Source organism: Macrotis lagotis, chromosome 2, assembly GCF_037893015.1.
Source record: "Macrotis lagotis isolate mMagLag1 chromosome 2, bilby.v1.9.chrom.fasta, whole genome shotgun sequence".
NCBI classification, from domain to species: domain Eukaryota; kingdom Metazoa; phylum Chordata; class Mammalia; order Peramelemorphia; family Peramelidae; genus Macrotis; species Macrotis lagotis.
Window position 1 is genome coordinate 343095894 of NC_133659.1, and position 27826 is coordinate 343123719.

Here is a 27826-nt window from a genome sequence, read left to right on the forward strand (position 1 = left end):
CGGAGAGCCGCGGGCTGGCTGACAGCCTGGGGGGCCCCGGGGCGCCCGGGGGGCCCGGGGCCGGAGACCACTCCCTGCAGCACATGCTCCAGGCCATCGCGGAGGAGCGCAGGCGTCTCGGCCTCCGCCAGGAGATCAGCGGGCTCGGTGAGGGCCGGGCACGGGGGGCGCGGGCGGGGCCAGCCGGCAGGTGCGAGAGGCCGGCGCCCCCTGGTCTCTGCGCCTGTCCCGGAGAGCGACCCCCCGGGGGCGCGCTGTTGGGGTGCTGGGTGTGCGGGGGAGGATGGGGAGGGGTGGGAGGGGGCTGCAAGGACAGCGCCCCGGGGCCGGGTGCTTGGAGATGACGGGTAACCCCCGGGGCTCCCTGAGCGCCCGCTGCCTTTGTCTCTCAGGCTGGGTCGCTGGGGCGGATGGGCTGCTCCCCGGCGGGACGCTGCCCTTTCGGGGTTCCCGGAGTTCGGGGGACACCCTCTGTGGGCTGCCTGGGAGATCCGAGGAAGCAGGTGGGCAGGGGTGGTTCACGTGGGACCCTTTGTTCCGGGTGCCCTTGGGATGAAAGGTGGGGGGGGAGAGGGCAGAAGAGGGCACCCGCCCCATCCCCAGCCTGGCCTCTCACCTCCTCAGACACTTGGTGAGTCAGACGCCCCTCCCACCCAGGTGAATGACTTCATCTTATTCCCAGGCAGGAGGAGGAGGAGGCTTAGCTTCTTTCTCAGGTTTAGACTGTTTCATTGGGGGTGGGGGGGTCCTTCTTGAAAGGGCTCCTTCCCTCTATGCCCCCCAGTTGGCCTTTGGTAAGGGGAAGTGGAAAGGGGTTTGGGCAGACACAGGCTGACATCTCAGCTGCAACTCTGCTGCAGTGGAAGGGAGCTGGGAGTCCTAGGCCTTCCCTGCCAGCTTGGGTGATCTCAGGACCCCTCTGGCCCTCAGTTTCCTCCTCTGTAAAAGGAAGGCCCCCAAACTAGCTGGTCTTTTCCTAGGATTGAAAAATGAAGTTCTTGTTGGAGTCCTAGAGGTGGGAGCCCTTTCCAGCAGGAGATCCTGGGGCTTCTACTGTTGAACCCCGGGAAGGGTTGGGGGGGGGCAGAGGCTCTTGGAAGGAAATGGAAGTTCCTACTGGGAACCACCACCGTTGCCTTTAGGGTGGAGTTGTCAAAAGGGAGACCCAGCCAGGAGCCCTACCTGCCCTCAGGAAATCCCTTAGATCCTCTCCTCCCCCCCCCCCCCCCATCCCCACTTCTACCCCACCCCCCAGGCCCATGCTTTGGGTTGTTCTTGAAGAATTCTCCCTTGGCCTGTAAGGCAGCCTGGGGTGGGGGTGGGGCAGTTCCCTTTGTCTCTGAGAGCAATCCCCTGCCCCAAGGGACAGCCATTTGCCCCTGGTTTGCCCATCCCTCTTAGCTGGCATCTCTGGGGAATCCTTCTCAGGACCTCAGTTTTTCGGGTAAATGTCCATTTTTCTTAATGGCAGTAACCCCGCTAAGTAGAGTGGGTGGCAGGAGACCTTCCCGGGGCCTTAAAGTGAGTGACAGCAATGGGAGTGCCTAGGATTATTGGGGGGAAGCCCCATTGCTGAGCAGAGATCTGGGCCAGCCCCTGCTGCCGAGGATCTGTCCTAGGTGCTGGGGCCTCCGGGTCTCCAGTGGCCAAAAGGCAGGAGGGAGGATGGGGATTGGATCTAGACCCATGCAGGATTCGGGCAGATGGAGGCTTGGGATGTGGTGGACAAAGGTGAGGCAGTAGGGGATGTTGAACTGTGAAATGAGGCTTCAGAGTTAGGCTGGAGTCGACCCAGGATTGCCAGCCTCAGTCAGGAAAGGCAATAGTGAGCCAGTGAGGGGCGTTGAGCAGCTGAGGGGCTGGCACACATAAACGGTGCCATGCTCCGTTGGCCTGGCTGTTGTCTACCGCTAGGGCTCTGCTCCCAAAGGCCCAACCGCCCTTTGGACTCTTGACCTTCAGGCCTGTAAGCATTCCAAATGCCACGCCACTAAAACAGAACTCTAACTCTTGCACGCTTTCCTCTGTTTAACTCCCCCATGTCTGGAGATTACCCTGAACTTGGAGTCAGAGCCTCACTTCCCCACCAAGTAATGTCTCCTGGTGTGACCATCTTTTTCTTTTCTCACTCAGCCAGTCAGACATTTATTAGGTGCCTACGTTTGCCAGGTGCTGGGCTTGCAAAGGAAGGCCAGAGACAGTCCCTGCCTTCCAGGGCAAACTCGAAATAGGAAAGACCAGGCTTTGGACTCAAATGAAGAGGGTGGGGGTGGGGGTGGAGGATGTCAATGGGATTAAAGAAACCAGACAAAGTAGGAGGCTGAGATGAGGAAAATGGCATTCCAGACTTGGGGAAATAGCCAGAGATGAAACAACCAGGCCATTGGGTGTGTTGGGGGGGGGCTGTACCCAAGGGAATGTGGGAAGGGGCAGGTATAAGAAGACTGGTGAGGTAGAAGGGAGCAGGTTATGGAGGACTGTGAACACCAAACAGAAGGTTGTAGAAGGAGCTCCTGGTCATTGGTTGCGGGGTGGGAGGACACAATATGGCCAACCTGGGCTTTAGGAGGTCACAGCTGAATAGAGGAACATTTATAATGAGGAGACACTGAGGCAGGCAGACCCTCCAGCAGCCTTTGGGTCTAGGAAGGAGGGGGCAGGGTCACAGGAGACAAAGGGGCATATTCATAAAGGTCAAATCTGGGAGGGTGAAGGAGAAGGGAGTGCAGAGTCCAGAATGATTCCTAGGGTGGAAACCTAGAGGACTGGGGTTGGGAGGGTAGGAAGGAGGCAGGTTTGGGGCAAAGAGCATGAGCTCTCTTTGGACCTGGTGAGTTTCAGATGCCTACTGGACGCCCAGTTAGAGATGTCTTAGAGGCTGTTGACCATGAGAGACCTTCCAGAGGTCAGCAGAGTCTGGGGGTAGGCCAGGTATCATTGAGAATGGCTGTTGGGAGCTACTGAGATCAGCAAGGGAAGGGAGAGGAGCAGAGGGTCCAAGCTGTCCCTTGACAAATAGTTCAGGTTAGAGGGCATGATGTGGAGGTGCCAGCCAAGAAGTCAGAGAAGGAACTGTCAGAGAGAGAAGAATCAGAGGAGCTGAGCACAACCACAATGAGAAGGAAATGATTGTGTCCTAGAGAAGTCCTAGAGAATGAGGATTTAAAAGAGCTGGTTGGGGACTTGGGAGAGGGCAGTTTGGGTGGAATGGTGGTGTCAGAGCAGTTTGGGAAGACTGATAAGAGAGGAGAGGTGGGCTATCAGTGGGACCTTTCAGAAGGCTGAGAGGGGAACCTTCCCAGAAGCTCCCTTGAGTTGTCCTGGTCCTCAGAGAAGAGTCCCTGCTTGGGACTAAGGGAGGGCAGTGGTGTAGGGGGATCTGCCTTGGAACAATCAACCCTGTGCCTCTCTACCTTGGTGTTTGCTGGCCGTGGGACCCCAGACAAGGAAGGCCCTTAAACTGTTGTGCTGCAGGGAGTTGCCAGTCTGTTGGCATGGGAGAAGTCTGACATACCAAGTTGCCTACCCCTGTGAGAGATGGTAGCTAGCAAAAGCCTTGGTCATGTGCCGTCAAGGGAAGGGGTGACTTTCCCATGGGGGCATCATTGGGCAGAGGCAGGCCAGAAGGCAACTTAGCAGCCTAGAGCTCTTCCTCAGTGGAGCTTCTGGCCAGGTATGAAATCCCAGGCCTGCACCAAACCAGAAGCTTCCCAAATGGTTTCCCATTAGTTTCTGTTGTCTAAGCTGATGGTTCAGCAGGGGTGGCAATGATCCATTTTAGGCAGATGAATAAACAGTTAACTTGCCTGGGCTCATGCTGAGAGTCACCTACAACTGGGCTTGTCCCTCAACCTACCAAACCTCCTGGAGTTCCCCTCTGGTCCCAGTCTGAGCTGGGACTGGAACCCAGTTCTTAGGATTCTCCCCTAGGGTCACTTCCTCTCCCTCCCTCCCTTCAGGGAGTATGATGGCTCTGGAACTGTCCTGAGCAGGAGCTTGGTCCCTGTCTTCCCCAGCCTGGACCTTCGGGACCTTCCTTAGTCCTCCCCCACCCCCTCTTCTCGCATCCCCTCACCCCCTTCCCCCACTTCCCTATTTCCTTGGTCCTGCTTTCCCTAAAGGGGCTGATGGAGTCAGAAGGTAGTAGGAGCCTAAGATGTGCTAAGCTGGGGCCAGAGACAGTGAGGGCAGATGGGCCAGGGGCTGCCATTCTGATGGGGAGGCTGCTGCCCCGGGAGGGTCTCAGGGCACCCTGCTGCAGTTGCCTCACCCAGTGATCCCATGGCCCCAGCACTTCCTCTGCTGGGCTTCTAGTGGCTGTGGCAGCTCAGGAGATCGGGGTCGGGCCTTGCCACCTGCACAGGAAGTCGGTCAGTAGTAAGCGATGGTGGCGGTGTTGAGGCTGGGATCAGGACAATGGCACCTTCTCTGCAGAAGGGCTGGGAGCAGGCCTGTAATCTCAGAAGAGGGGGTGTGGGGGCCCATGGTCCTGGCTCTGTGTACAGGAGCCTCCCTGGTAACTCCAGGTAGACAGACTGAAGACCTGAGTTTTCAAGTCTTGGTTTGAATATTAACTTTCTTTGTGACTCTAGATAGGTCATTTCTCCTGAACCCAGTATTCTCTGTAAATAGAAGTCTCCTGAAGGCCCTCCCAGGCCTGACTATGTCCTTCTCTCCCCCATAGACACCCCTCTCCGCTCCCCCTACCCCCATTCCTGCCCCTCCACAGTAGCCCTTAATAAGTCTCGTGTCTAATGAACAAGCTCCTTCTGGTGCAGAGTGCAGAGGGCCCTGGACTCTGGGGCAGCTGAAGGGCTGGAAGGGGTAGCCTTAGAGACAATTTGGCTCTAACTGGCATGGGCCAGCCCCTGGGGTACTTGGGACCCTTAATCTTCTTTTTACATACTTAAAATGACACAGGAAACCAATTCTCTTGAATTATAGAATATTAAAAAGAATAATAATCATCGTTTGCCAAGTCCCAATTGGGAGCCTTGGTCTAGTCTGTTTCCTGTAGCCAGGTGTCCTCCAGGTAGCCCCTTTCTCAGAGGCTCAGCTCAGAGGATGGGGAGACAGGGAACCTCATCTCTTTACTTTTTTCCTTGGAAGCCAGGCCCCTCCTGTTCCCTTCCTCCCTCTCCCCAGAGTTGACCTGGGTGAAGTTGCTTCATTTGTCTGGGCCTCTGTGGTTCTATCTGAAGAGGGAAGAAGGGCCTTGTCACCTCTTTCTTAAATTTGCATCAGGATCAAGCTGAGCCTAGGGAATTGTTTTACTGCTTGAATTGCAGCATCTAACATAGCTTCCTCTCTGTAGAAGTTCCCTAAATGGTTAAAATAATAAAGAGGTGACTGTTCTTTCACTTCCATCTTCTCCTTCCTGGAGGAGAGGACAGAGACATTGTCTCTAGAAGCCTCTGCTAGTGGGACCCAAGCTCGAAGGCTCCAATGACTTTTGGGAACGGGATGGTCCAGGTGGGGGTGGGAAGGAGGGGACTCTATACCCCAGATGTGGCTCCCAGGGATGAATTTTTCAGCTACAAGAACCCTGAATGTTTAGTCTTGTCTGGCTTCAAATCCCTCTTCCGTTATCTGCTGGCTGGTGACCTTGGGAAGTAATTTCACCTGTTCTCAGTTGGCCAGGGATGTGTCCCGAGAGTCCTTCCCATTCCTGTTCTAATGGAAGAGGACCCAGCCAGGAGCCGTATGGGTGTGATCTTCCTGTGGGTGAACCCTCCTTCAGGGGGACCTCATCTCATTTTTCAAGCATGGGAAGCCTTACGCTTGCTGAGGTTGCAGGAAGTGGGATGAGTAGGCACGCCACAGAATTTTCAGTTCCTTGGCTGTTTGTTCCCCATCCTGCCCCCCCGCCCCAAGCCTGAAGGAGATTTCTGACTGGGGAAGGCCTAGCTGGCTGTAGCCTGAGTTTATCTTCCCCTACTTCCATGATTTCCTCCTTCATGACAGTTGATATTTCTGTAATCCTTGCTTTAGAGGGTTTTTCAAAAATTATATTTTGAGATCTCTTCCCCTCTGCTCCCCTCCCCAGCCATGGAGAAAGCAAGAAAAACAGAGCCTCGGGTACAAATGCATATGGTTCCCCTCATGACCATATCTAAAGGGATCTACCCTCTGAGACCTTGACTTCCCACTGCGGGCAGCAAGTTTCATCCAGAGTCCTCTAGAATTGTAGCTGGTTTTTCTGTTGATCAGAATTCCTACATGTTTCTGTTAATGTTGTTGTCTAATTCCTTCCCCTGGTTGTGCTCACTCTGTATCAATTCTTCTAAGCCTTCTCAGGATTCTCTGCAACATTTCTTATAGCTCCATAGTATTCCACCCCCCTTCATTCATCATACCTTGTTTTCAGTTCTTTGTTACCACAAAATGAATTGCAGATGTGGACCCTTTCCCCTTTCTGTGATCTCTTTAGAGATATAGACAGGTAGCGTTGTTGTTGGGCCAATGGATATGCAGAGTTTATGGCTTTTGGGGCACAGTTCCAAACCTCTTTCCAGAGTGGCTGCTCCAGTTCGCAGATCTACCAAGAGTCTTGGTAAAGTACCTGTTTTTCCACAGGCTATTTTTGTCAACTTAGCCAATCAGATGGGTTTGAGGTAGGACTTCAGAATTGGTTTAATTTGAATTTTTCTAATTTGTGAATGATTTTAGAGCATCTTTTTTATATGGGTATTGATAACTTGGATTTATTCCTTTAAAATGTGCCTATTTATATCTTTTGATCACTCATTAATTATGAGAATGGCTTTTATTTCTTCTAAGTTTGAGTCAGTCACTTTTGTATTTCAGAGGTACCAGTACCTTTATTGGAGAAACTTACTGTAAAGATTGTTTTTCTTCCCTGTTTCCTATTTTTCTTCTAATTTTAGCCATATTGGTTTTGCTTATGCAAAAACGTTTTAATTTTATATAATCAGAATGATTTATTTTCCCTCCTGTGAATTTCTTCTCTTTTGTTTCTTCTCTCCTCCTTCATTTGTGAATCAGATAGTAATTTCTTTCCTCAGTCCGTGATTTTGTCTATGATAGCTTTCTCTTGGTACCCACCCACTGGGAGCCTAGTTTTGATCAGACTGAGATTCCATTTCCTGGTAGTTTTTGTCAACCAAAGTGTCCAAAGTCTCTTGAGTTGATCCAACCCTCAGTTGCTGTGCTTATTTACCCCTGTTTGTTGTGTCCTGAATCGGTTCTACCCATCAGTTTTTTCCCCAGGACCAAGGTGCTTTGATGATCATGACTCAGTCAGATAGTTAGATCTGTGCTACTTGGCCCCTTTCCTGCTCATTGAGCCACATGGGACTGTACTGGAGCCTCAGACTACACTGGGAGGCACATCCTACAGGTTCTGTTTATTTTATAGATGAGGAAACTGAGTCTCAGACAAAGGGAATGACTTACCTAGGGTCATGTAACCAGTGAACAGCAGAAACAGGATTTGAACTCAGCTCTTTCAGCTGCTGCCTCTCTTGGAAGCAGCTTCCTTGAATTGTCTTCACACCTTCTCAGCCTGTATGATTCATGGGGTTCCTCTCATTTCATTAAGGAAGAATCAGGGAGGGAAAGGACTTGCCTGAGGAGGTCACTCCAATGTCAAAAAAAGTGGGATCCGAACCTAGGTCTTGTAGCTAGAGTTGGTGCCCCTTCCGCCATGCCAGGGCTTGTCCTTGTCCTTCCTGAAATCCACCAACAGGGAGTTATCACAGGACACTAGAAAGCTCCGATTTGGCAAGTGGGGGACCTGCTGCGTTTGAATCCTGCCTCCCCTGCTTCCTCACTTGGACAAGTGACTTTGCCTCAGTTTCTTTTTCTGTAAAAAGAGGGGATTGGATTTGCTAAATGGCCAAGGGTAGTGCCTTATAAATGGATGATTCTGTGAGAGCCAGTGTTGCCTGAAGGCTGTGAATGGACTGTGGGGTTAGGAAACCCTGAGTTGAGGCCCTGCCCCTGACGGGACTGCAGGCCCCTGGGCTCAGCCGCTCAGGAGGTATCCCAAGTTGCAGAGGAGCAGATGGTCTCCCTTGAGGGAGGTGACAGAGGTACCCGGGATACCCTACCTGGAGGGAGCTTCCCACAAGCCTGAGTCATTTCAGGCTCTGGCACGTTAAGGCTTCACAGCTGAGGAGAAGGTAGTCCAGAGCAGAGGGGCCAAAGTACAAAACCAGTTCTCTGGAAGCAGCTTTCTCTGCTGGACTTTTCTTAGGGGGTGGGAGTGGGGATAGGGAGGTTGGCCTCTGCTGAGAACCCTTAACTATAGGCCTAGTCTCTGAGCAGACAGTTGTACCCGGACTTGTATCACATTCACAGGGCTAGTCTGGGGTTGATGGGGGCACTCAGAACAGAGTCGGCATATCAGGTGACTGGAACAGAAAAGCAGATTTCTACCCAACTTGGAAAAATGACCTTATAAAATTATAACCAAAACAAAAAAGAAAACAGAACATTGTAAATGGAGCTGTGAACTTATGTTTGGAACAGTTGGCTTTTTTGTCAGTGTATATTAAATTTAGCCTGGTAGTAGTAACAAAATTGCCCTGCCTCTCTGTGTCCCTTTCTGAACTCTCTTTGACTGTCCTTTCTCTATTTTGGAAGCTTCATCTTGCTAACAGTTCTTCTTCCCCTTCCTTGGGGTAAGGAAACAGTCAAAGAGAGGAAATCCATATTTTGTATGACAACCCATGTCTGTCTCTGATGATTCCATCATCTCTTTGAGAAGAAGCAGACCATCAGTTCTAAAGCCCTACTAGCTTTTTTTTTTTTTTTTTTTTTTTTTTTAGGTTTTTGCAAGGCAAATGGGGTTAAGTGGCTTGCCCAAGGCCACACAGCTAGGTCATTATTAAATATCTGAGGTCAGATTTGAACCCAGGTACCCCTGACTCCAGGGCCAGTGCTTTATCCACTGTGCCACCTAGTCGCCCCCACTCTACTAGCTTTAACCAGAGTTCTGAAGTCTTTCATAACTGTTTTTATTTATATTATTGTAGGCATTGTGTAATCACACCTCATTCTGTGGATTTGTCTGAGGCCCATCTATGAATCTTTAGACCAGTACTTTGTTTTCTGTGGTTAGAAGTTCTGGGAGCTATGGCTATGAAAAACATGTTTTACTTGTGGAGATCATGTTTTCTTTTAACGTTATTGTGTTTTCTTCTCTTCTTCCAGATTGTTCTTTACTTCTGTATTTTCAATTGGTTGTTTTCTCTTGTTTCTTGATCAGGATTCAAGTTTTTCTGTTCTACCGTTTCTGCTATCCAGGTTATAAATTCCTGTTTCTTTCTTTAACCAGGATGGCACATGCTTCTGGGGTTCCATGATCCCTTGAGAATCTGATTCATCAAATGTTGATTCCTTTTGCTTTGTCTTATAGTAATTATTTGGAGATGTTTGGGTTCACTTGGGTACCCTGGAGGCCATGGTCCTTTCTCTTACTAATATCTTCCTTGATACTTTTATCTGTTTGTGTTGAAGGTCTTGGGTTTTTTTTTGTAAGACAATGGGGTTAAGTGACTTGCCCAAGGCCACACAGCTAGGTAATTATTATTAAGTGTCAGGCTGAATTTGAACTCAGGTCCTCCTGGCTCCAGGGCCAGTGCTCTATGCACTATGCCACCCAGCCACCCCTTGTGTGAAGGAATCCTTTTCTTCCTGAGATCTTCAATTACTGCAGTCTTTTCTCCTCCTCTTCCCCTATCACTCACTTTCTGACTCTTTCCCCTTTGAGAGTGGTTTTCTCAAGGGCTGGGCCTTGAAGATTACTTGACTTCCTCCCACTCTGAAGGATTCATATTTCACCAGCTGTGATCTCTGTCCTAAATGATTTTTGGCAGGACAGCACTGGCCTCTGCAGAATGCCAGTTCCCTTTGCTTTGGGCCTGCTGGTGTCCTGCCTCAGTTCCTCCTGTTTCTCTCTTCTCTGACTATTATTGCTTTCAGGAGGATCTTCCCAGTCACATGAGTGCCAGAGCAGGCCTCGGAAGAGTAAGGCAGGGTTACCCTGTTCTTTCTACTAATCCAAATTCTGCCCACCCTTTGAGGGACAGTTCTAGGCTTTCCTCCTTTACTCTTGGAATGCTCTTGCCACCTGGTCCTGCTCCCATCCCTTGTAGCAGTGATACCGGTTCTTGCTTCCAGGCATCTCACCTCTCCAGTCAGACTAAAAGCTGTGGAACTAGAACAGAGAATGCCTGAGTGCTAATCTCCAGCCTTGCCATTGCCTCACAGTCTGACTTAGTCAGGTTTCTCCTTTGGGAAAGAAGCTGCTCAGCTTTGCCTGACCTGCATCATGGGCTGTTGGGGAAAAGAAAGTACTGGGAGCTGTGGAGACCCTTAGGGGTCCCGTTCTAGGGGTGACTGAACTGGATTGGGATGGATAAGCTTTTAGTTTGGATCCTGGCACCATTGCTAATGGTCCTGGGAATCTAGGGTCTCATCTATTTCCTCTATCTCTGTATATTGAAGGGATTGGCTTAGAAGGCTTCTGAGGGTCCTCTCTAATCTATCCAGAGAAGACAGGAGTCCATCTTTGGTACAAGGTCTATCTAGCCTCCCTCTGCCCACCCCTTCATCTGTACCTTGAAATCAGAATGACTATTTAAAGCAGTCCAGTGAGGTGGGGAGAAACAACAGGAATGTCCCCATTTTTCTGAGTTTGAAAGCCGAGGGAAGACGATCATCCCAGGTCATGTAGGAATTCAAGTCTCCTGACTCTGGTTCTTTGGTTAGGGTCAGTTTGATTCAGCGATGCTGGTGGGAGGATCCCCATGGACTGGGGCTGGGATGTTCTGGTCATTATTCCACGACCCTAGGGTGTGAAAGCACCACGACCTTTGTCTCAGAGCCCCAGAGTAGGGAATGGGGGTACATGGTACTGGGGAGGACCACCCTGGACCCAGGGGAAGGGGGGAGGTTGGTTCTGGGAAGGACCACCCTGGCTCCAGCTTCTGCTTTCAGAAGAAAAGTAGGAAGACTTTTGACTGGAAGTCTGGAGATTGAACTTTGAGGTCCAGCTTTGTTCCTTATTGACTTGGATAATCTTAGAAAAGCTATTCTCTCATTTTCCCTCTGACTGTATCAAGTACAGTGATATCCAAGGGCCCTTCCAGGCCCCAGAGTCTCATTGTGTAGATTCCTGTGGGCCTGCCCCAGGCTCAACCTTCCTGGAGCACTTCCTACCTCTGGTGACCAGAAATACTGATGTCCTGGGAGGTGTAGTGGGGAGGAGATTGGACCACTTTGGGGAATAGGCTTGAACCCTGTCTCTTGGTGACTTTAGGTCCCTTCCCTCTGGGCCTCAGTTTTCAACCATGGACAACTTTGCCCTGAAACAGGCCTTTGGTCTTACAACATACCCAGAGAGATGGCCCTTGAGTCTTGGCTTAGAGACCTTGAGGATGGGGAGTTCCCTCACCTCCTGTGAAAGCTGTCTGGCTGTTGACCATCACTGTAGGTGCTCAGAGATGCTCTAGTGCCCCCAATGTGAGCAGGCCTGCTCCCCCTCATCCCTCTGGAAATGAGGCCCTTGTCTGAGTCACCCTCTACCTCCTACTGCCTGCTTTTGTCCTGTCCATTATAAATTCAAGACTATTCAAATGAAGGGCAGGTTCTGGCTCAGAGCCCCACTGGCTGCCCAGGCCCTGAGACTTGCTGGTTCTTGGGGCAGGTGCTATGACCCCCGAGGGAGCAGCTCACAACACTGGGGTTGCAGAAGGGCATAGCTGGGTCTGATTAGTCAGAGAGAGAGAGAGAGAGAGAGAGAGAGAGAGAGAGAGAGAGAGAATGTACAGAGGGATCAGCTTTTACTCTGTTCTGGCTCTGCTCCAGGACCATCCTGCAGGTATTTGAAGTGTGCCTCCCTGTCCTGGCAGTGTGCTGGGCAGACCAGCTGCATCCCTCCTGACATGAGGCCCCAGGACCTGAGCCTAGCCACCAGCCCCAGCCTCAGGCCTGAGGACAGACCTAAGATCATGAGTCATCTCCCAAGTCACCGTCTTCCTGGCTGCCCTCCCAGGTCAATCCCTTGGAGGCCCTCCATCCCTCCCCCGTCATCTCCAGGGTCAAGTTTAAACTCCTGACCCTGTGATTCAAGGGCCTCAGGAGGCTGGAACCCGCTTTTCCAGATGGGCTTTCTGCTGTCACCAGACCTCACTTTATTGAGCCTCAGAGATGCTGTGGCCAGCGAGTCTGGGACGCATGTCTCTGCCTGTTATTGCATGTGTTGTGGCCATCTGGAATCCCTTTGGTGGAGCAAGCTTACTGTGATTGCTTTGGGGTGACCCAAACCCTGCCCATAGAAGATGGTGAATGTCATTGTTAAGTGTGGGTGTTCTGACTGCTCCAGGACTGGTCGCCCCTTGTCCCTCCTCTCCCTCTCCGTCTCTGCTGTCTGTCTCTCTCCTTTGGGAGGGATCCTGCCTCAAGATCAGGCACGGGTATGTGGGTGTTCACCCAATGAGGAGTGATAGAGCGAAGCATAAAGAATGGGGCAGAAGCTGGTCCTCCCTACCTCCCTGTCTGCTTCCTGGCCTTGGCTGGGGGAATCCTGGGGGGTAGAGGCCGAGACAGCCACACTCTTTAGGCAGCCCATGGTAGTTTAACCCTTGAGATGCCGTTTCACTGTCTGGAGAATGAGAGGCTTGCTACCTAAGGCCCCTCCAGCCTCTCATGCGAAGACTGGTGGCTGTCCGGTTCAACGGTTCATTTTGTAGTCAGAGACAGGAGGAGTTTGTCCAACCCCAGGCCAGAGACTCTGAAACCCAAGGCTCTTTCATTATGTCCCCCTCTCCTGCCCGCCAGATCAGTCCCAGCTTGCTTCCTAGAGAAGGGGTTTGGGCTTGGACTGAAAGACTGGGGGTTTGAGAAGTTTCTCTGGGGTGTCCCTGGCATGCCAGTACCTCAGCTTCCACAGATTCCCAGAGCTGGCAGGGATCTCAGAAACTCCTGCTCAGCCCCCTTCATTTTACAGAGGCCCAGAAATGGAAAGCCCTTTACCTAGGGTCCTCCTTCCCCCAAATAATGTTCTCACTGCATTCCCCGATCTCAGCTCTGGGGAATGCTTAGTTGGGGAGACCTGCTGGGGGCTGCCTGGCTGGAAGCTCCCCGAGTGTCGAAGGTCCTTGTGTGGTGGTTTGGGAGGCGGAAAAGCTGCCCAGGTAAGCAGCTCTGAGGTGATGATTCACTGCCCAGAGGGGGGAGAGTCCTCCCCTGGGGCCCAAGACCATAACAATCATGATAATGATCAAATTTGGAGTCAGGACGCTTTCCATGGAGCTCTCTGCTTCCTTCCTTCCAGCCTTTACAAGAGTGACCTTTAGGAAGATGATGCCTGACCTAGAAGGGACCTCAAACTGGGCCCCCCTCTGCCTCCCCTTGATTGAGGGTTACATGAGGCCCTGGTTGGGCTGGTGCAGTTAGAGTGTACCCATATCCTGGGAGAGGGCCTCTGTTCTCCAGGGCTGGCTGTGGATCAAAGGCACCATTCAGGGAAGACAGAGGACCATTGAGCTCTAGGCTCTCAGTGGCCAAGCATGGGGGCAACTGCCCCCAGCCAGAGCCCAGATACTCCTAGACATGAGATGTTAGCTCTATCCTCAGGCATCAGGGTGGGGCTCTGGGGTACCAGGCTTCCTCCCCCATATAAGCAGAGAGCCAGAGCCCAGAAGGGAGTGGGGCGGAGGTTGTAGGACCCTCTGAACCCCTGCTAAGAGGTCCTCACGGCTCTCCTTTTTGTTTCCAGCATTGGGGGAGGGGGCTGGGGAGGACAGGAGCATGTGAGGTGAAAAGAGAGCCAATATTGGAGTAGGGAAGGATGCCCAGGCTCAGCCCTAGAGGAAGGGCCGGATTTCAGACCCTGGGGAAGAGGCACCTCTGGACCTAGGGAATGGCTGGAGATTGTGGCGTGAGGGACACTGGCAGTGGCAGTGACTTCATGGAGAAGGGTTGTTGGGCTGTATTGAGATTATTGAGGACCTCTGTGGCAGGGGCAAAGCGGGGGCATGGGTGAAGATGCCTGTGGAATGGGGTAATACCACTGGTGGGGTCCAGGTGGAGGCAGCTTCTAAAGCTCAATTGAGGAGTTGCATTTGATTCTGGAACCATGGAGTGACCTGGTTTCCCCTTGGTGGCCCAGTTGGAGACATTCACTGGGCTGAGAAAGGTAGGGGAGAGGAAGTGCAGTGGCCAGGTCTAGTGGAGGTTTTTATCCAGGGATGTTTGAAGGGGATGGTTGATGTTCAATGAAGATGCTGAGAAGAGGTGGAGGACCAGGGGTGTGTGCTTAGCTGTAGCCTTGGCCAGAGGCTGGAGGAGAGTAATGAGTGTGAGGGGATGTCAGGAAGGCTTCCCCAAGATTACTGATTGCTCCTAGGTGGATGGTGACACCTTCTCCTGTGGTGATTTAATCGGGGTCTTTATTGGTATCATTTGTAAGCTTCCAGTGGTAGAAGGCGCTTGAGCACGAGAGCCCTCCAAGGGTAGTTTCCATGATTCTGTGCAGGAGCCTGGGCTACTCAGCCCTGTTCTGACTTGTGCCAGGAAAGAAAGAGAACCCAGGTTGCCTCACTTGTCCCTGTAAGTAGCTGAACAGGTGAATTGGAGTTCTCAAAGCCTTCCAATTTCAGCCAAGCTTTTTCTAGGAAGTGGGTCCAGTAGGCAAGATTCCTGGAGGACAAAGTCATCCCCAGGCCCGGTGCTGCTTGTCAGAGACGTCTGTCATCCCTCTGAAGATGCCAGGGTCACCTGCCATGGGAAGGGTCTTCTTAGGGATGGCCAGAGTGATTGGGAGCTTCTCAACAGAGATCATCCTCAGGGCAGAGGTAGTCCACAATGTGCTGGACATTGTTAAGCATGGGACCAGTCCTGAGCATTCAGAGCTTTTCTTCTATTGGAAGGCATGGAGAGAAGTCCATCAACAGAAGGGGCACCAGGAGACTCCATGCCAGGAAAAACCAGGATCCAGAAGAATGTCGTGGTCACCCCTCAGGTGACCACTTTTGGTGGATGGCCCAGCCTGCACCAGCTCTGGGAGGAGGCAGGAAAGAGTCTGGATGGCACTGGGAAAGGGAGCTGGTATTTCAGGAGTTCACTGCTGTTGCCTCCTGGTAATAACATGGCTGGCACCATCACAGAGGACCAGGAGATAGAAATGGAAATCTGCTGTGTGTGTGGGGGTCTGGGGACACCACAACCGAAGGGTTCACGGAGAAGAGAGCTGCTGAATGTATTTGCCGTCAGAGCCATAGGCACACAGACCAGAAAAGAAGGGTGAGCTGGGAGCAGCATAGCCTATGTGGCCAGGTGCCGGGCAGTTTCTGGCAGAGAACTGATGCTTGTTGTGTCTGCATGGTGGCTAACCACAGGACCACGAGGTCTCTGACCCACTCAAGAATGAACTCAGGGTTCTGTGGAGTCACAAAAAATACAGAAGTAGCAACGCCTCTAAAAGGTTCAAACCTTGACATGAAGACCAACTTCCAGGACCCTTCGACCCAGAGCCTCCATTGTCTCCTCCATGTGGTAGGAGGTGGACGGGGCAACCCCTGGACTCCCTTTGAAGCCTCGCTCTATGACCCAGACTCTTCTTCAGCAAAGTGACACAGAGCATCAGAGACGAGGGAAGAAAGATGGGGAAAAGCCATCAGTCAATGAGCGCTTTGGCTCATGAGGAACCCTGAGGAACAGACAGGAAGTTGCTGAAGAGAGGAGAGAATTAAGGGAGGCCCGGATGCTTGAGGAGAAATCAGAGGATGTTAGGGCTGGAAGGGGCCTGAGAACAGGGGATGTCAGAGCTGGGAGGGGGCTTAGAATAAGGAAGTTCTTTTTGGATGCTCTGTGGCCAAGGAAGCAGAGAGAGGCCTGGAGTCTCCTCACCTCCCCCTGTGCTGGGAAGAGTTTCTGTCCAGGAAGGTTTTCTGCCCTCACTTGGCCTCTGCAACTTCTGTCCCTCCACCTCTCAGTCCAAGTCCTAATCTCTGACCTTTCCTCCAAGGGACAGTCCTTCATGTTAGGTGTAGATAGCTGTCCAGCCTCCTCTCTACATCCCAACAGTCTTTTCTAGGCTCAACAGCTGCAGATCCTTAAATGACACCCCTTTAATTAGCCTGAGATCTTGTTTGCTTTTGTTGGCTTTCATATTGAGGTATGCTGAGTCACTGAACTTGTAGTCCACTGAGACCCTCAGATCTTTCTTTTAGTTTTTTTGAAAGATTTTATTTTGAATTTTACAATTTTTCCCCCATTCTTGCTTCCCTCCTCCCACCTCCACAGAAAGCAGTCTGTTAGTCTTTACATTGTTTCCATGGTATACATTGATCTCAGTTGAATATGATGAAAAGTATAAGAGATAGCAAAATTACATAATAAGATATTTTTTCCCCTAATTTGAAGGTAATAAACTCCCCAGTTTTTTCTTTGGATACAGATGGTATTCTCCATTGCAGACAGCCCCAAATTGTCCCTGAGTGTTGCACTGATGGAATGAGTGAGTCCATCAAGGGTGATCATCGCCCCCATGTTGCTGTTTAGGGTGGACAGTGTTCTTCTGGTTCTGCTCATCTCACTCATCATCGATTCATGCCAATCCCTCCAGGCTTCCCTGAATTCCCATCCCTCCTGGTTTCTAATAGAACAACAGTGTTCCATCACATACCTATACCACAGTTTGCTGAGCCATTCCCCAGTTGAAGGACATTTACTTGATTTCCAATTCTTTGCCACCACAAACAGGGCTGCTATGAATATTTTTGTACAAGTGATGTTTTACCCCTTTTCATCATCTCTTCAGGTTATAGACCCAGTAGTGGTATTGCTGGGTCAAAGGGGATGCACATTTTTGTTGTCCTTTGGGCATAGTTCCAAATTGCTTTCCAGAAAGGTGGGATGAATTCACAGCTCGACCAACAATGTATTAGTGTCCCAGATTTCCCACATCCCTTCCAACATTGATCATTGTCCTGTCTGGTCATATTGGCCAGACTGAGAGGTGTGAGGTGGTACCTCGGATCTTTTTTCACACGAACTGTTGTCTATGCATGCTCACTAGGGATGAGGCCAATCTATTCACAATCCCCTCTGCACCTCAGTTTCCTCATCTGTAACATGTTCCTTCCTTGAAAGAGTGTTTGTGGGCCTATAGAGGGGTCACATGTATGGCAGTCAGGAGATTAGAATGGGAGGATCATTTTCGGTCCCGACTGGGGTTAGTGGTTATTGCCAAATGGTGAAGCAGACAGAACTCACTAGGGTTTTCTTGGTCCTTGGGCTGTGTGTCGCTTAAGGAAACCCTAACAGCTGTGGCTGAAGGAGGGGTGGGTTCAGCTTTGCCTCCCCCCCCATTTTCCTAGCTGTTGCTCACACCTCAGTGTTTCCTCTTCACCTGGCCCACTTGCTGGGGGAAGGGGTTGAGACCCTGGTTCAGACTGGGCCTTGCCAGCCTAACCCTGCCTCTCAGAAATAATGCTGGTGGACTTTTGTGGAAAGGTCTATCCTCCCCGTCTTCCTTTTATTTCCCTGAGCCCTGTTCTGGTCTCCATTCATCCATAATACCGACCTGCCCCAATTCTCTTGCCTTTCTCTGCACCCCCCCATACCATGTTCCCCTCAAAAAACTCCCAGAGTGGAAATTTGCTCCAGGTACAGACAACCTGTGGCCTGTAGCCTTTAGGCCTGGAGCCCAGGCCTTCCTGACCCCAAGCCCCTGTGTCTGTGAGAGCCTCCTACATGAGGCCTTGTCCCCAGAGATGGAGACCCCAGGTCCCCCAGAATGTGTTGCTCTGCCAGGTTCTCCCCTAGACTCTCCTCTCTGGAGTCTCACTGGGGCTCCTTGGACAGTCCACATGGGCTGTGCCACCGGCCTCCTCTTTCCAGTCTCCTCCTCACCGGCCTCTCTGGCTTCCTCTCCAGGCTGCTTCAAGGATGACCGCATCGTCTTTTGGACCTGGATGTTCTCCACCTATTTCATGGAGAAGTGGGCCCCAAGGCAGGATGACATGCTGTTCTATGTGAGGAGGAAGCTCCCTTTTGTGGAGAGTGGCGACAGCCCCAGTGATGATGGGAAGAAGGTGAGTGGCTGCTGCCGGGCTCCTCCCCGGGGGCCAGGGCTGCTTCCCACCATTGTGGCATCCAGGCCCCACTGTGTGGGAGAGCTGGCAGGGACCTTGGGCAGTGGGACTTCCCCATTTTACAGAGGGGGAAACTGAGCCTCGGAAAGGTTCTCGGCCAAAGTCACTCCACCAACTCAGGTGCTTCCAGATGGCCGTTGAGGGAGGTCTCGTCTCTTTGCCCACCTCTGGCGCCGCTTCACCCATCAAGGCCTTCACCCTGCATCTGAAATGGCATGTGGCCTCTCTCTGGACCCCCTGCTTGGGCTCGTCCACTTTCCCTTCAGAGCCCCCAGACCCTGCCAGTTGCCAGGTCTCACTGGTCCTCTCTCTGCTTGTGGAGCCTTCTGAGGGGTCTCCTTGCCTCAGCGCCTCCGCAGCAGCTGCCAGGGCTGTCCTGAATCTGGTCTCTGTCTAGTGACGCCCCTCAGAGTTCTGACCTGCTCGGGCTGCCTCCTCCTTCATGACTTCCTCAGGTGCCGTGGCTGCCTTGGGCTGAGTCCAAGGAAGCTCCGAGAGCAGGGACTGGCCTCTGACACACGGCATCCTCTTGATGGAAACTTGGGGAGTTGAACCCAAGACTTCTTGTCCCCCAAGTAAATGCTGGGTCTCTGAAACAGAAACAAAATCCTGGTGCAGGGCAGCACTTTTCCTGGGGTCTGCTTGTGGCTACTCTGATCCTCAGTTTCCTCTTCTGTAACATGGGAATCATGGAAGATTAGAGACCACCCGATCTGAGAGCTGAGAAAAGCCAAGGCCCAGAGAAGGGGGGCACCTTACATGAGCCCTTTAATGAGCCCTTTAACTCTGCCTCATCTGACCTGGGGGACCCTGACTGGGGTCATGCTCCTCTCCAGGCCTCAGTTTCCCTTCTGAAAAAGAGACCACCCTGTGAGGTTCTTTCTGGCTCCCGTCCTTAAACTATGAGAGCCACTTATTAACTCCTGCTCTGGGCCAGGCCTTGGGCTCAGTCAGGGTAAGCTCCAGGCCCCTCATCTGGAGGTTTTACCCCGCTGGAGCTTCTCCTGGGGTCACCCCCAGGGCCCGTTGTCCACTTGTTGTCTTTCCTGTTCAGGTTCTGTGGATGGGGAGGGAGTGGAAGGGACGTGGGTGAGGGCTGAGGTGGACGGGGTTGACTTCTGCTGGCAGCCAGGCTCTGATGACCAGAAGAGATAGTGGAATTACACCACAAAAGTGAGGGGCTGGCGCCGCAGAGGGAGACTGAGGACAAGACTGGATTTAAATTCTCTTTTTAAGAAATCGTACTGAAAGTTTTGTTTGAAACATTGCCTTCATTTAGAATTCTTTCTTCCCCCTTCCCAGCCACCCCTTCCCTATAAGAAAGAATAAAAAATAAAAGGGAGGGCAAAGAACAGTTCAGAAAACTGCCCCATCAGCCACTGTATGTAGTGTCTCTCCCCCATAGCCCCTCACCCTGCCAAGGAGGGAGGAGAGTTGCCTCTCTTCTGGGGTCAAGCTGTCCCTTTGCCCGACCGGTCGGGTGCTGGAGTTATGGGGAAGGGCCGGGTGGCCCAGGCTCAGCCCTTCAGAGGGGCCAGAGGCCCCCTCAGTTTTATGGGCTGTTGGGGCATCTTCCAAGCCACAATCCCCTGCTGTCGTTTCTTTGCCCCCCCACCTAGACTTTGGCCCCTCTGTGGTATTGGGGCCCAACTCAGACCAGGGGTCCCTGAAGGGCTTGTGAGTTAAGACCCAGTGCCAAGGTCTGCCTGGGCACAGGGAGAGAGGTGAAGATGGGGGCCTCCGTAGTGAGGAGGGACTGGAGGGCTCACCGGACCCCCGGCTCCTCCCAGCAGGTAGATGTGGAAGTTTACCGGCGTGACTCCAAGAAGCTGCCTGGCCTCGGGGACCCCGATATTGACTGGGAGGAGAGCGTCTGCCTGAACCTCATCCTCCAGAAGGTTCGAGAGTATGAGTGACGTGTGTGGCTTGTGGGAGTGTGAATGATGTGTGAGCGTGTGCGTATCGTCTGAGGGGCCTGGGGCTGCCAGAAGGGTGCGAGCTCTGGGGGCGCTGGCCCCCCTAACTCTCTGCCTGCTCACCTGGCCTCTCGTAGCTCGATTACCTGGTGACCTGTGCTGTCTGCACGCGTTCGGACGGAGGTGATATTCATATCCACAGGAAGAAGTCCCAGGTGAGATCACCCCCCCCAGCTGGGGAACGAGGGGTCTGGGGCAGCTGGGTATTGGCCCCGGGCCGTGGGCCGGACCGAGTCGGCCCCTTGGTCTCCGGGACTGCTCCAAACCTGTCGGCTTTGGCTCTTGATGGATTTCTCCCCTCTCTGGGAAGTCGGAGCAAAGGACATGACCTGGGCCTCGCTTCCTCTCTGGGAGTCCGCCCCTGCCCCCTTCCTCTTCTTCCGTCCCCCTCGCAAATACGCAGTCTTCCCAGGTTTGCTTGGGTAGCCTCTGGCTTCCCTGACCCTGGTGGGCCTGGATATGGCAGGCTCTGGGGCCCTGGGCTTTGGGGGGGTGGGCTCCGGGGTGGCCTCCTTCACTCACCTGTGGAAAATCTCTTCCAGCAAGTGTTTGCCTCTCCCAGCAAGCATCCGATGGACAGCAAGGGGGAGGAGTCCAAGATCAGCTACCCCAACATCTTCTTCATGATTGACAACTTTGAGGAGGTGAGCGACTTGGAGGGGGGAGATTGTGGCAGGGCTCCTCGGTCCAGCCCGGGAAGGTGAGTGGGAGCTCCAGCAGGAACCCGGTGATCCTCTGGTGCTCCGCACACAGCCAGTGCTCAATAAATGCATGGGCTAGGATCAATGAGCCACAGAGCTGGTCTTGGCTCCCTCCGGGGGCCTGTTTCCTCCTCTGTGGGAGGAGGGCATCCCTAGAGTTACTGATTCCTTTGCCGCAGCGCTGTGAGCCCCCCCGGGGGGGTGTCGCTTTGGGTCTCCATGGCCCTGCCCGGGGGCATCAGGCTCCCAGGCCTTTCTGTTGCCCAAGCACCCAAACCCTGAGAGCCCCTTCCCCAGGGTCAGCCAGGGTTGGGGGAGAGCCTGGGGGGGGGGCCGGGTCCAGCTGCTTACTGCCCTGCTGCCCCCCAGGTCTTCTGTGACATGGCCGTGGGGGAAGGCGAGATGGTCTGCGTGGAGTTGGTGGCCAGCGATAAGGCCAACACCTTTCAGGGTGTCATCTTTCAAGGCTCCATCCGCTACGAGGCCCTCAAGAAAGTCTATGACAACCGGGTGAGACCTTGGAGCCTGAGAGAACCCTGGCAGTGGGGCCCCTGGCGGACGGCCCCTGGCAGAGGGTTATGACTTCTAGCAAGATCGTTTTGGGGCCTTCGGACGTCTCCCCTCCCAGGGTGGTGGGGCCCGGGGCCGGGCCGGGGCATCCGGCTGACGGCTGCCCTCCTGCCCTGGCAGGTGAGCGTGGCGGCTAAGATGGCCCAGCGGATGTCTTTCGGTTTCTACAAGTACAACAACATGGAGTTTGTGCGGATGAAGGGGCCGCAGGGGAAGGGCCATGCCGAGATGGCGGTGAGCCGGGTTTCCACCGGCGACACGTCCCCATATGGGACCGAGGAAGACTCCAGCCCTGCCTCACCCATGCACGAGAGAGTAAGAGGGCTGGGCCCCTTCCAGACCCTGGGTCCGGCTGGGCACAGGCACCAGAGGGGGCAGCGTGGGTCCATCCCCAGTCAAGCTCCTGGGACCTGTATGGCCAGAGGGACAGCAATGAGGGGAGGGGTTTTCTTCTGGCCCCTTCTGTGGTGTCCTTAGTCCAGGGAAGCCCTGATGAGAAAAGTCCCTTCCTTCAGGCCTGGGCCTGGGCTTGGGGACTTGTCCAAGGTCACACGACTCCAAGGCCCAGGCTCCGGCCATCGCACTTCACTGCCTCCCGGGGAGTGCATGTGGGCCGGCATGCCGGGGTGCGTGGCGTGCCCCTGTGCGGAGCAGAGCTGTGCCACCGGGGCCACCCGACCTTTGGCCAACAGTATCCAAAGGCCTTTTGGAGGGTCGGTCCATTTCACGGATGAGAGCCGAGGCCGGGGGAGCTCAGGCGCCTGAGGACAGGGGCTGATGCTCCCTCCTGTGTCCTCAGATGACCTCCTTCAGCACACCTCCGACCCCAGAGCGCAACAACCGGCCGTCCTTCTTCTCCCCGTCCCTCAAGCGGAAAGTGCCCCGAAATCGGATCACGGAGATGAAGAAGTCCCATTCGGCCAACGACAGCGAGGAGTTCTTCCGGGACGACGACAGTGAGGGTGAGGCTGGGGGGCCGGCTGGAGCCCTGACCCTTCTAGGGACCCCAGCGGATGTGGACAGCAGTGGGGTGGGTTTCCGGGCCCCCCGGCGGGGCCTCCCCGGCCTCATGGTCTGAGAGCCCACGAGGGGCCCTGACCGCCCACGTTCTCTCTTCCCGTAGCGGACCTCCACAACACCACCAACTTACGGTCCAGGTCGCTGTCAGGGACCGGGCGCTCGCTTGTCGGGTCCTGGCTCAAACTAAACCGGGCCGATGGAAACTTCCTGCTCTATGCACACCTGACCTACGTCACCTTGCCCCTGCCTCGGATCTTAACAGGTAGGCCCCTGGTGGCCCCCCTCTGCCCCCCGGCCTGGCCCCCTTCCCTCCCTCTGGCTGGTTTCTCTTGGGGGAGTCAGGAGGCTTTTGGGGCTCCGCAGCAGCCCCTGAGAAGGGAACCGTCGCCCAACTTGGGGGGCCGTGAGCTGGAGGGGTGGGCCAGGCCCCCATCCTTACTGACCTCCCTCCCCGGCATCTGTACATGTCACTACTTAGAAATTCTCTTTGAACCACATTGACTGAGAGTGAGTGGAGGGAAGGTTCTAGACTTCCAGGGCCGCCTAGGTCCCTGGCTCCTGGCCCCTGCCTCTCTTGGACCCCGGGAAGGACCGGGGCTCAGCTGCTTTTGCCACCCATTGGAATCAGGACAAAATCTGTCTCCACGGACTTGATTCCCACCCGAGGAGGCCGGCGGAGAGTGCAGGAAATGAGGAGCATTTATTAGTCCCTTGCTGTGCGCTGGCGCTGGGCCGCGAGGGGACTGGTCTTCGTGAAATTCACCTTCTCCTGGGACATGGGCCCAGCGGGCGGGCAGGGGCCTCCGAAGGACCTTGGGTTTTGGGGAGACAGGACCCAGGACTGGCTGCACCCACCTCGAGTCTTCTCCTGTTCCCCCAAGCCTTTGGAGGTGGGATCGGAGAGGGGAGACCTGAGGCGGGGGTGGGGCACGGTGGTCACACCTGGCCAAGGACACGGGTGGACCCAAGGCTCCCAGGGCGAGAAGCTCCTGCCCAGTAGAGCAGAGTGGGTCAGTTCCTGAAGGATGGTTGGTCTTTTTGGGGGCAGCCTCAGGAGGGCTGGCGTGGCCTTGGGGTGAGAGAGAAGATGAGTTTATGGGGGCCATCCTGTTCATTGTTTCTCCCCTTCTCCCCCCCATCTTTCTTCCCTTTCTCTCCTAATAACTGTTCCCGTTTGGGTTCTCTCTCCTTCCTCCTCCACTTCCTCCTCTCCTTGCCTCCCTTCCCCTCCCTGCGGCCACAGACATCCTGGAAGTTCGGCAGAAGCCCATCCTGATGACGTAGCGGCGAGCCCCGCAGAGCGGCACTGTCCTGGGTTCTGCTGCCAAGTGCAAGTGCCTGTCTGCCGTGGTCCTCCGATGCCCGCCGCCGCCCCACTAGCGCCCGGAGTGCAGCGTCCAGCGCCTGCCCCCGTCTGGCCAGGCTGGCCCCTGGGAAGCCGCCCGAGAACACCAGCCGCCCCAACTGAAGTGCCTCTCTCTCCTCCCATGCACCCGGTGCCCACGTCCGTGTGCCACCGGTGGGTCCCGAAGAGGCCTGGAGAGCGATCCGAGCGGCGCCATCCTCATGCCTTCAGACCGTTGGTTCCAGAGCCAGCCTTTCGACCCACGAGGAGGACTCCCTGAAGCCCGGAGGGGGGGCCCCTCTTGCGGTGGGCAGGGTCTGGGCCCAGGGAGGAACGGTGCCCCTGGGGTCTGGCCAGGCGGAGGCCTTCAAGTGCTCTGTGGGAAGGGGGTTCCTCGGATAGCCGGCCCCCTCCCGCTTCCAGCCAAAGAATACCCACCACCCATTTGGAGAATGTCCACTCCAGGCAAAGGCTGCTGGAGGGCTCAGAGGTGGACCGTGAGGCTGGACACCCGGCGGGCCTCCCCGGCCCACCCGAACGGGAGCCCCGAGAGCTGGCCTGGGGCCCGTGATCTTGGGGGCTGGGGGGGTGCCCTGTCTTTCCTGACTGTGCGTCGGTCCCACTTTTCAGGCTGGGGCCTAGCGGGAGCTGGTGAAGGCGGTGGGGGTGGGGGGAGGGCATGCACACGGGTCAATGGAGGAAGGAACTTTGAACGGAAGTGTGGATTTTTATTTCTAGTTCCCCCCCCCCCCCCTTTGGCGGGTGAGTGGCTCCACGGGGCTGGGCTTGAGTGTCCCTAGGACCCAGGGTCCCATCTTCCATTAACCCGGGGGCCTGTCGGGGGTCTCCGGCTTTGGATCTGCTTCTGCTGCGGCGGCTCCGGGAGCCGGTTTGGGGGCCAGCCTGGGGGGCCAGGGAAGGCTCTTGGTGACCTATGGTCGGTGGTTCTAGAAGGAGATGTTTCCCCAGCTTGACCTTTGTGCAGGGGTGGGACCACCACAGGCAAGTGATTGCATTTCTTGGTGCCTCAGTTTACCCATCTGTAAAATGGGGCTAATCACCTACCTCACCGGGTGTCAGGAGAGCGAAAGGGATGAGAAATGGGCCGTTCCAGGGGTAGCGTCACATGCAGGTTGGGGGGGGTCACTAGCGCGGCGAGGTCGCCTCCCCAGCCCATCATGGGAAGCCTGATGTCTCCCCACCATCTTAAGCCAAGTGCCAAAAGTTAGTCTCTTCCCTTGGGGGGCTTCCCGGGTCCTAGGAATCTCTGAGGGGAGCGCCACAGAAAGAAGGCCCCTCCTTCACGGACTGGGGCTGTCGTGGGGGGCTCATCTCCTGAGGTGGGGAAGGAAGGGCTTGGGGCCCTGCAGAGGCCGCAGACCATCCATCCAGGACTCACACCTGCCCAATGCCCCCCCCCCCCACTCACCAGCATCTTAGAGCAGCGCTCACATGGGTAGGAAGAAAATGGGATGGGACCTGGGTTTGAATCCCAGCTCCGCCACTCCCAGGCCTCAGTTTCCTCATCTAAAATGCTCTTGAGGCTGGTGGGGGTCAGCAGCAAGCACCTCAGGCCTCTCGGTCAGTGGAGCAAGACGGGGCATGTGCCTGGGGGTCCTCCCGGACCCTCGGGCCCTGGCCCACAGACTTCCCGACACAGGCTGGAACCTGATGCAAAAGCTGGGCCTGGGGGCCCTGCTCAGTTTTCCCTTTAGATTGAGTTCCTAGCTTGGGGCCCACGGACCCCTTGTTTTGGGGAGGGGGAAGCCTGTGAATTTAGATGGGAAAAATGCAACAGTAACCAGTAAGGTCCTGAGAAGCCTGGCCACAGGCTTCAGACTGACCCACCAAGGGGCTGTCTCGAGCTGGGTGTGGGTCCCGTGTAGGGGGGATGTGTGTGCTTGTGTGTTGGCGTGGGTTTTGGGGGGGTACGTGTGTGCTTGTTGGTATGTGTGTGGGGTTCCTGCCAAGTTCAGAATGGAAGGAACCCTCAAGATCATTTTACAGTTGAGGAAACTGAGGCCCCGAGCAGCTGGGGTCTGCCTCAGGACCCCCGCCGTCTTTCCTCTCCCCGGGTCTAAGCAGGTCCTTTCCCCAAGCCTAAGGCTGGGCTTTCCTGGCCTCGAGGACAGATGAAGGAGGGTCTTGAGTTCTGCAGCCAGCACCCCCAAAGAGCGACGCCTGCCACTGGGATCCTGGCAGATGCTGGAGACCCCCCCACCCCGCCACCATCATCCACCTCCTTGGTGAAAATAGGAAGACCATGGGGTGGACCCCTGCTGGGGAGCAAGCAGTCCTGGGCTGGGAGAAGGGGGTGTGCGGGGAGCCCCATTTTTTAGACGACCACCACTTACTAAGCGCTTACCATGGCACCAGCTTCAGAAGGGAGGTCCCGACTCGTCTCCTTTCACACATCCCCCTCCTCTCCCCAGGGAGGGTTGCCCTCCTGGCTTTGCCTTCAACCCCCACAGACCCAACCCTTTCTATGGCCTGTCCCAGATGAGAGAGTAGTGAGCCCTAGGACTGTGGGCAGGACAGTGGGACTCCCCAGGGCCCCCCAAAAGGGGGGCTGCAGGCTAGGAGGGGGCAGGTCCAGGCCCCCGGCTGAAGCTTGCCCCAGAGTCTGTGTTTACAGTTTTCTACACACCCTGAGGCACAGTGGGATTTGTGTCTTTGTTAACAACCCCCAGCCCCCCCATTCCCACCAGGCTCCCAAATGGTGGGGTGGGCCAGGGTGAGGTGTAAATAGCCCCTGCGAACTTCCCGATTGTGGACAAGCAGCCCCAGCTGTCCACAGGTCCCCCGCCCCGGTCTGAGGCTTCCCCGCCGTCTGGACTCCCTGGAGGTGGCCCGGGCTGCTGCTGCTGAGCCTGTCTGCCGGGCCTTTTACCCTCCGGCCCACCCCACTCCCCCCTCCGGGACCAGCCCAAAGCTCCCAGGCCTGCCTGGGCTCGCCGGCCCTCGACATCTTCGTGGCCGGCCGCTGACTCTTGGTGTGGTTTTCAAATTAAACACTTGCCCGTCTTTGTTTTGCCGTTAAATGTCTCAATTATTCGTCGCCCAGTGGGGTGAGGCCCAAGTCGGGGGTCAGCTGGGGCTTTGCACCATCTCTGAAGTGCCAGGCATCCCAGAGGACGCCCAGTCTGGCTCCCAGTCCTGCCTTAAGGACGGGGAGGTAGATGCCTAGGATTCCTATTCCCGAGGATGGCTGCAAGTCTGGGAGTTCTGGAGTCAGGAGGGTCAGAGTGGGGAGCCAGACTCAGTAAGGGGAGTCTGAAAGGAATCTGACCCGGCCTCCTGGGGGTCGCTGCCCGCAGCAGCGTAATGGGTAGAAGTAGGGAGGGCCATTTGGTGCAGCAGAGGTCACCAGGGACAGATGGGGGGCACCTACTCCTGGGTCTGGAGATGCTTCTGGAGGAAGCCAGGCCGGGCCAGCTCCCAGTCGTGGGTAAAGGGCCCCGGGCTCACCAGGTGAGAGCCGCTCCCACAGCTTTGCAGTCACTGGGAGCCAGAGTTTGAAGCAGGGCAGTGCAGGGGCCGGGGGCCAGTCATGGGCTTGACCTTGAGGAAGGCCAGCCTCAAGACCACCAAAGGTCACAGGGAAGTGGCCTGGGATGAGCAGATTGGCCTTGAGTGAGGCAGGGCTGGGTGGAGACCCCAGCCTCCTGGTCCAGTGGCCAGACCACTGTGCCATCTAGCTGCTCTGATGGGCCCCCAAGCAGTTGGGAATGACAGCTGGCAGCATGTGCCAGCCAAGGCAGGCCCCCAGACCTGAGGCAAAGGGCTGGCCTGACTGTGCCCGGGGGGGGGGGGGTGAGGTAGGGTGTGGTAAGAGCACCTTACCTTCTCGGATACCCTTTTCTAACCCCTCTTTTGAACAATTATAGTCCAAGGGCATTTCTGCTTCCATACCAACCCCCCCAGATTAGAGCTAAGAAGAAAGGGGGTGCTTTGAGATTAGGAGGCGGGTCTGAGCCCAGGGATGGACAAAAACTAAGGCATCTGCCTGGTTCCCTGGCTTGGCAGTGGCGCAGCAAGCTGCAATAAAGACGCCCAATGGCTGCATTTTGTTCACTTGCTGTTTAT

The 27826-nt window shown here is 54.9% G+C and overlaps 1 protein-coding gene across 2 annotated transcripts; it reads left to right on the top strand.

The window, feature by feature from the left end:
- On the top strand, positions 1-27467 carry KIAA0930 (KIAA0930 ortholog). Of its 2 annotated transcripts, none has more exons than XM_074227318.1 (10): positions 1-147; positions 17911-18068; positions 19922-20026; positions 20182-20259; positions 20647-20748; positions 21175-21315; positions 21496-21690; positions 22175-22337; positions 22499-22657; positions 23639-27467. In XM_074227318.1, the coding sequence occupies exons 1-10, from the start codon at positions 84-86 to the stop codon at positions 23677-23679; spliced, it is 1206 nt and encodes a 401-aa protein (XP_074083419.1). In that variant the 5' UTR covers positions 1-83; the 3' UTR covers positions 23680-27467. The 2 variants fall into 2 exon arrangements, with proteins under 2 accessions (XP_074083419.1, XP_074083418.1); XM_074227317.1 differs by having other exon boundaries at positions 19919-20026; positions 23639-27465.
- The last annotated feature ends 359 nt before the right edge of the window (positions 27468-27826 follow it).

What these genes read in the sequence shown, in the direction of transcription:
- KIAA0930 (XM_074227317.1), top strand. Translation starts at nt 84, where the DNA reads ATGCTCCAGGCCATCGCGGAGGAGCGCAGGCGTCTCGGCCTCCGCCAG. An exon ending in CCAGGAGATCAGCGGGCTCG is followed by an intron (nt 148 to 17,910) that starts GTGAGGGCCGGG and finishes CTTCCTCTCCAG; the next exon opens with GCTGCTTCAAGGATGACCGC. An exon ending in CCAGTGATGATGGGAAGAAG is followed by an intron (nt 18,069 to 19,918) that starts GTGAGTGGCTGC and finishes GGCTCCTCCCAG; the next exon opens with CAGGTAGATGTGGAAGTTTA.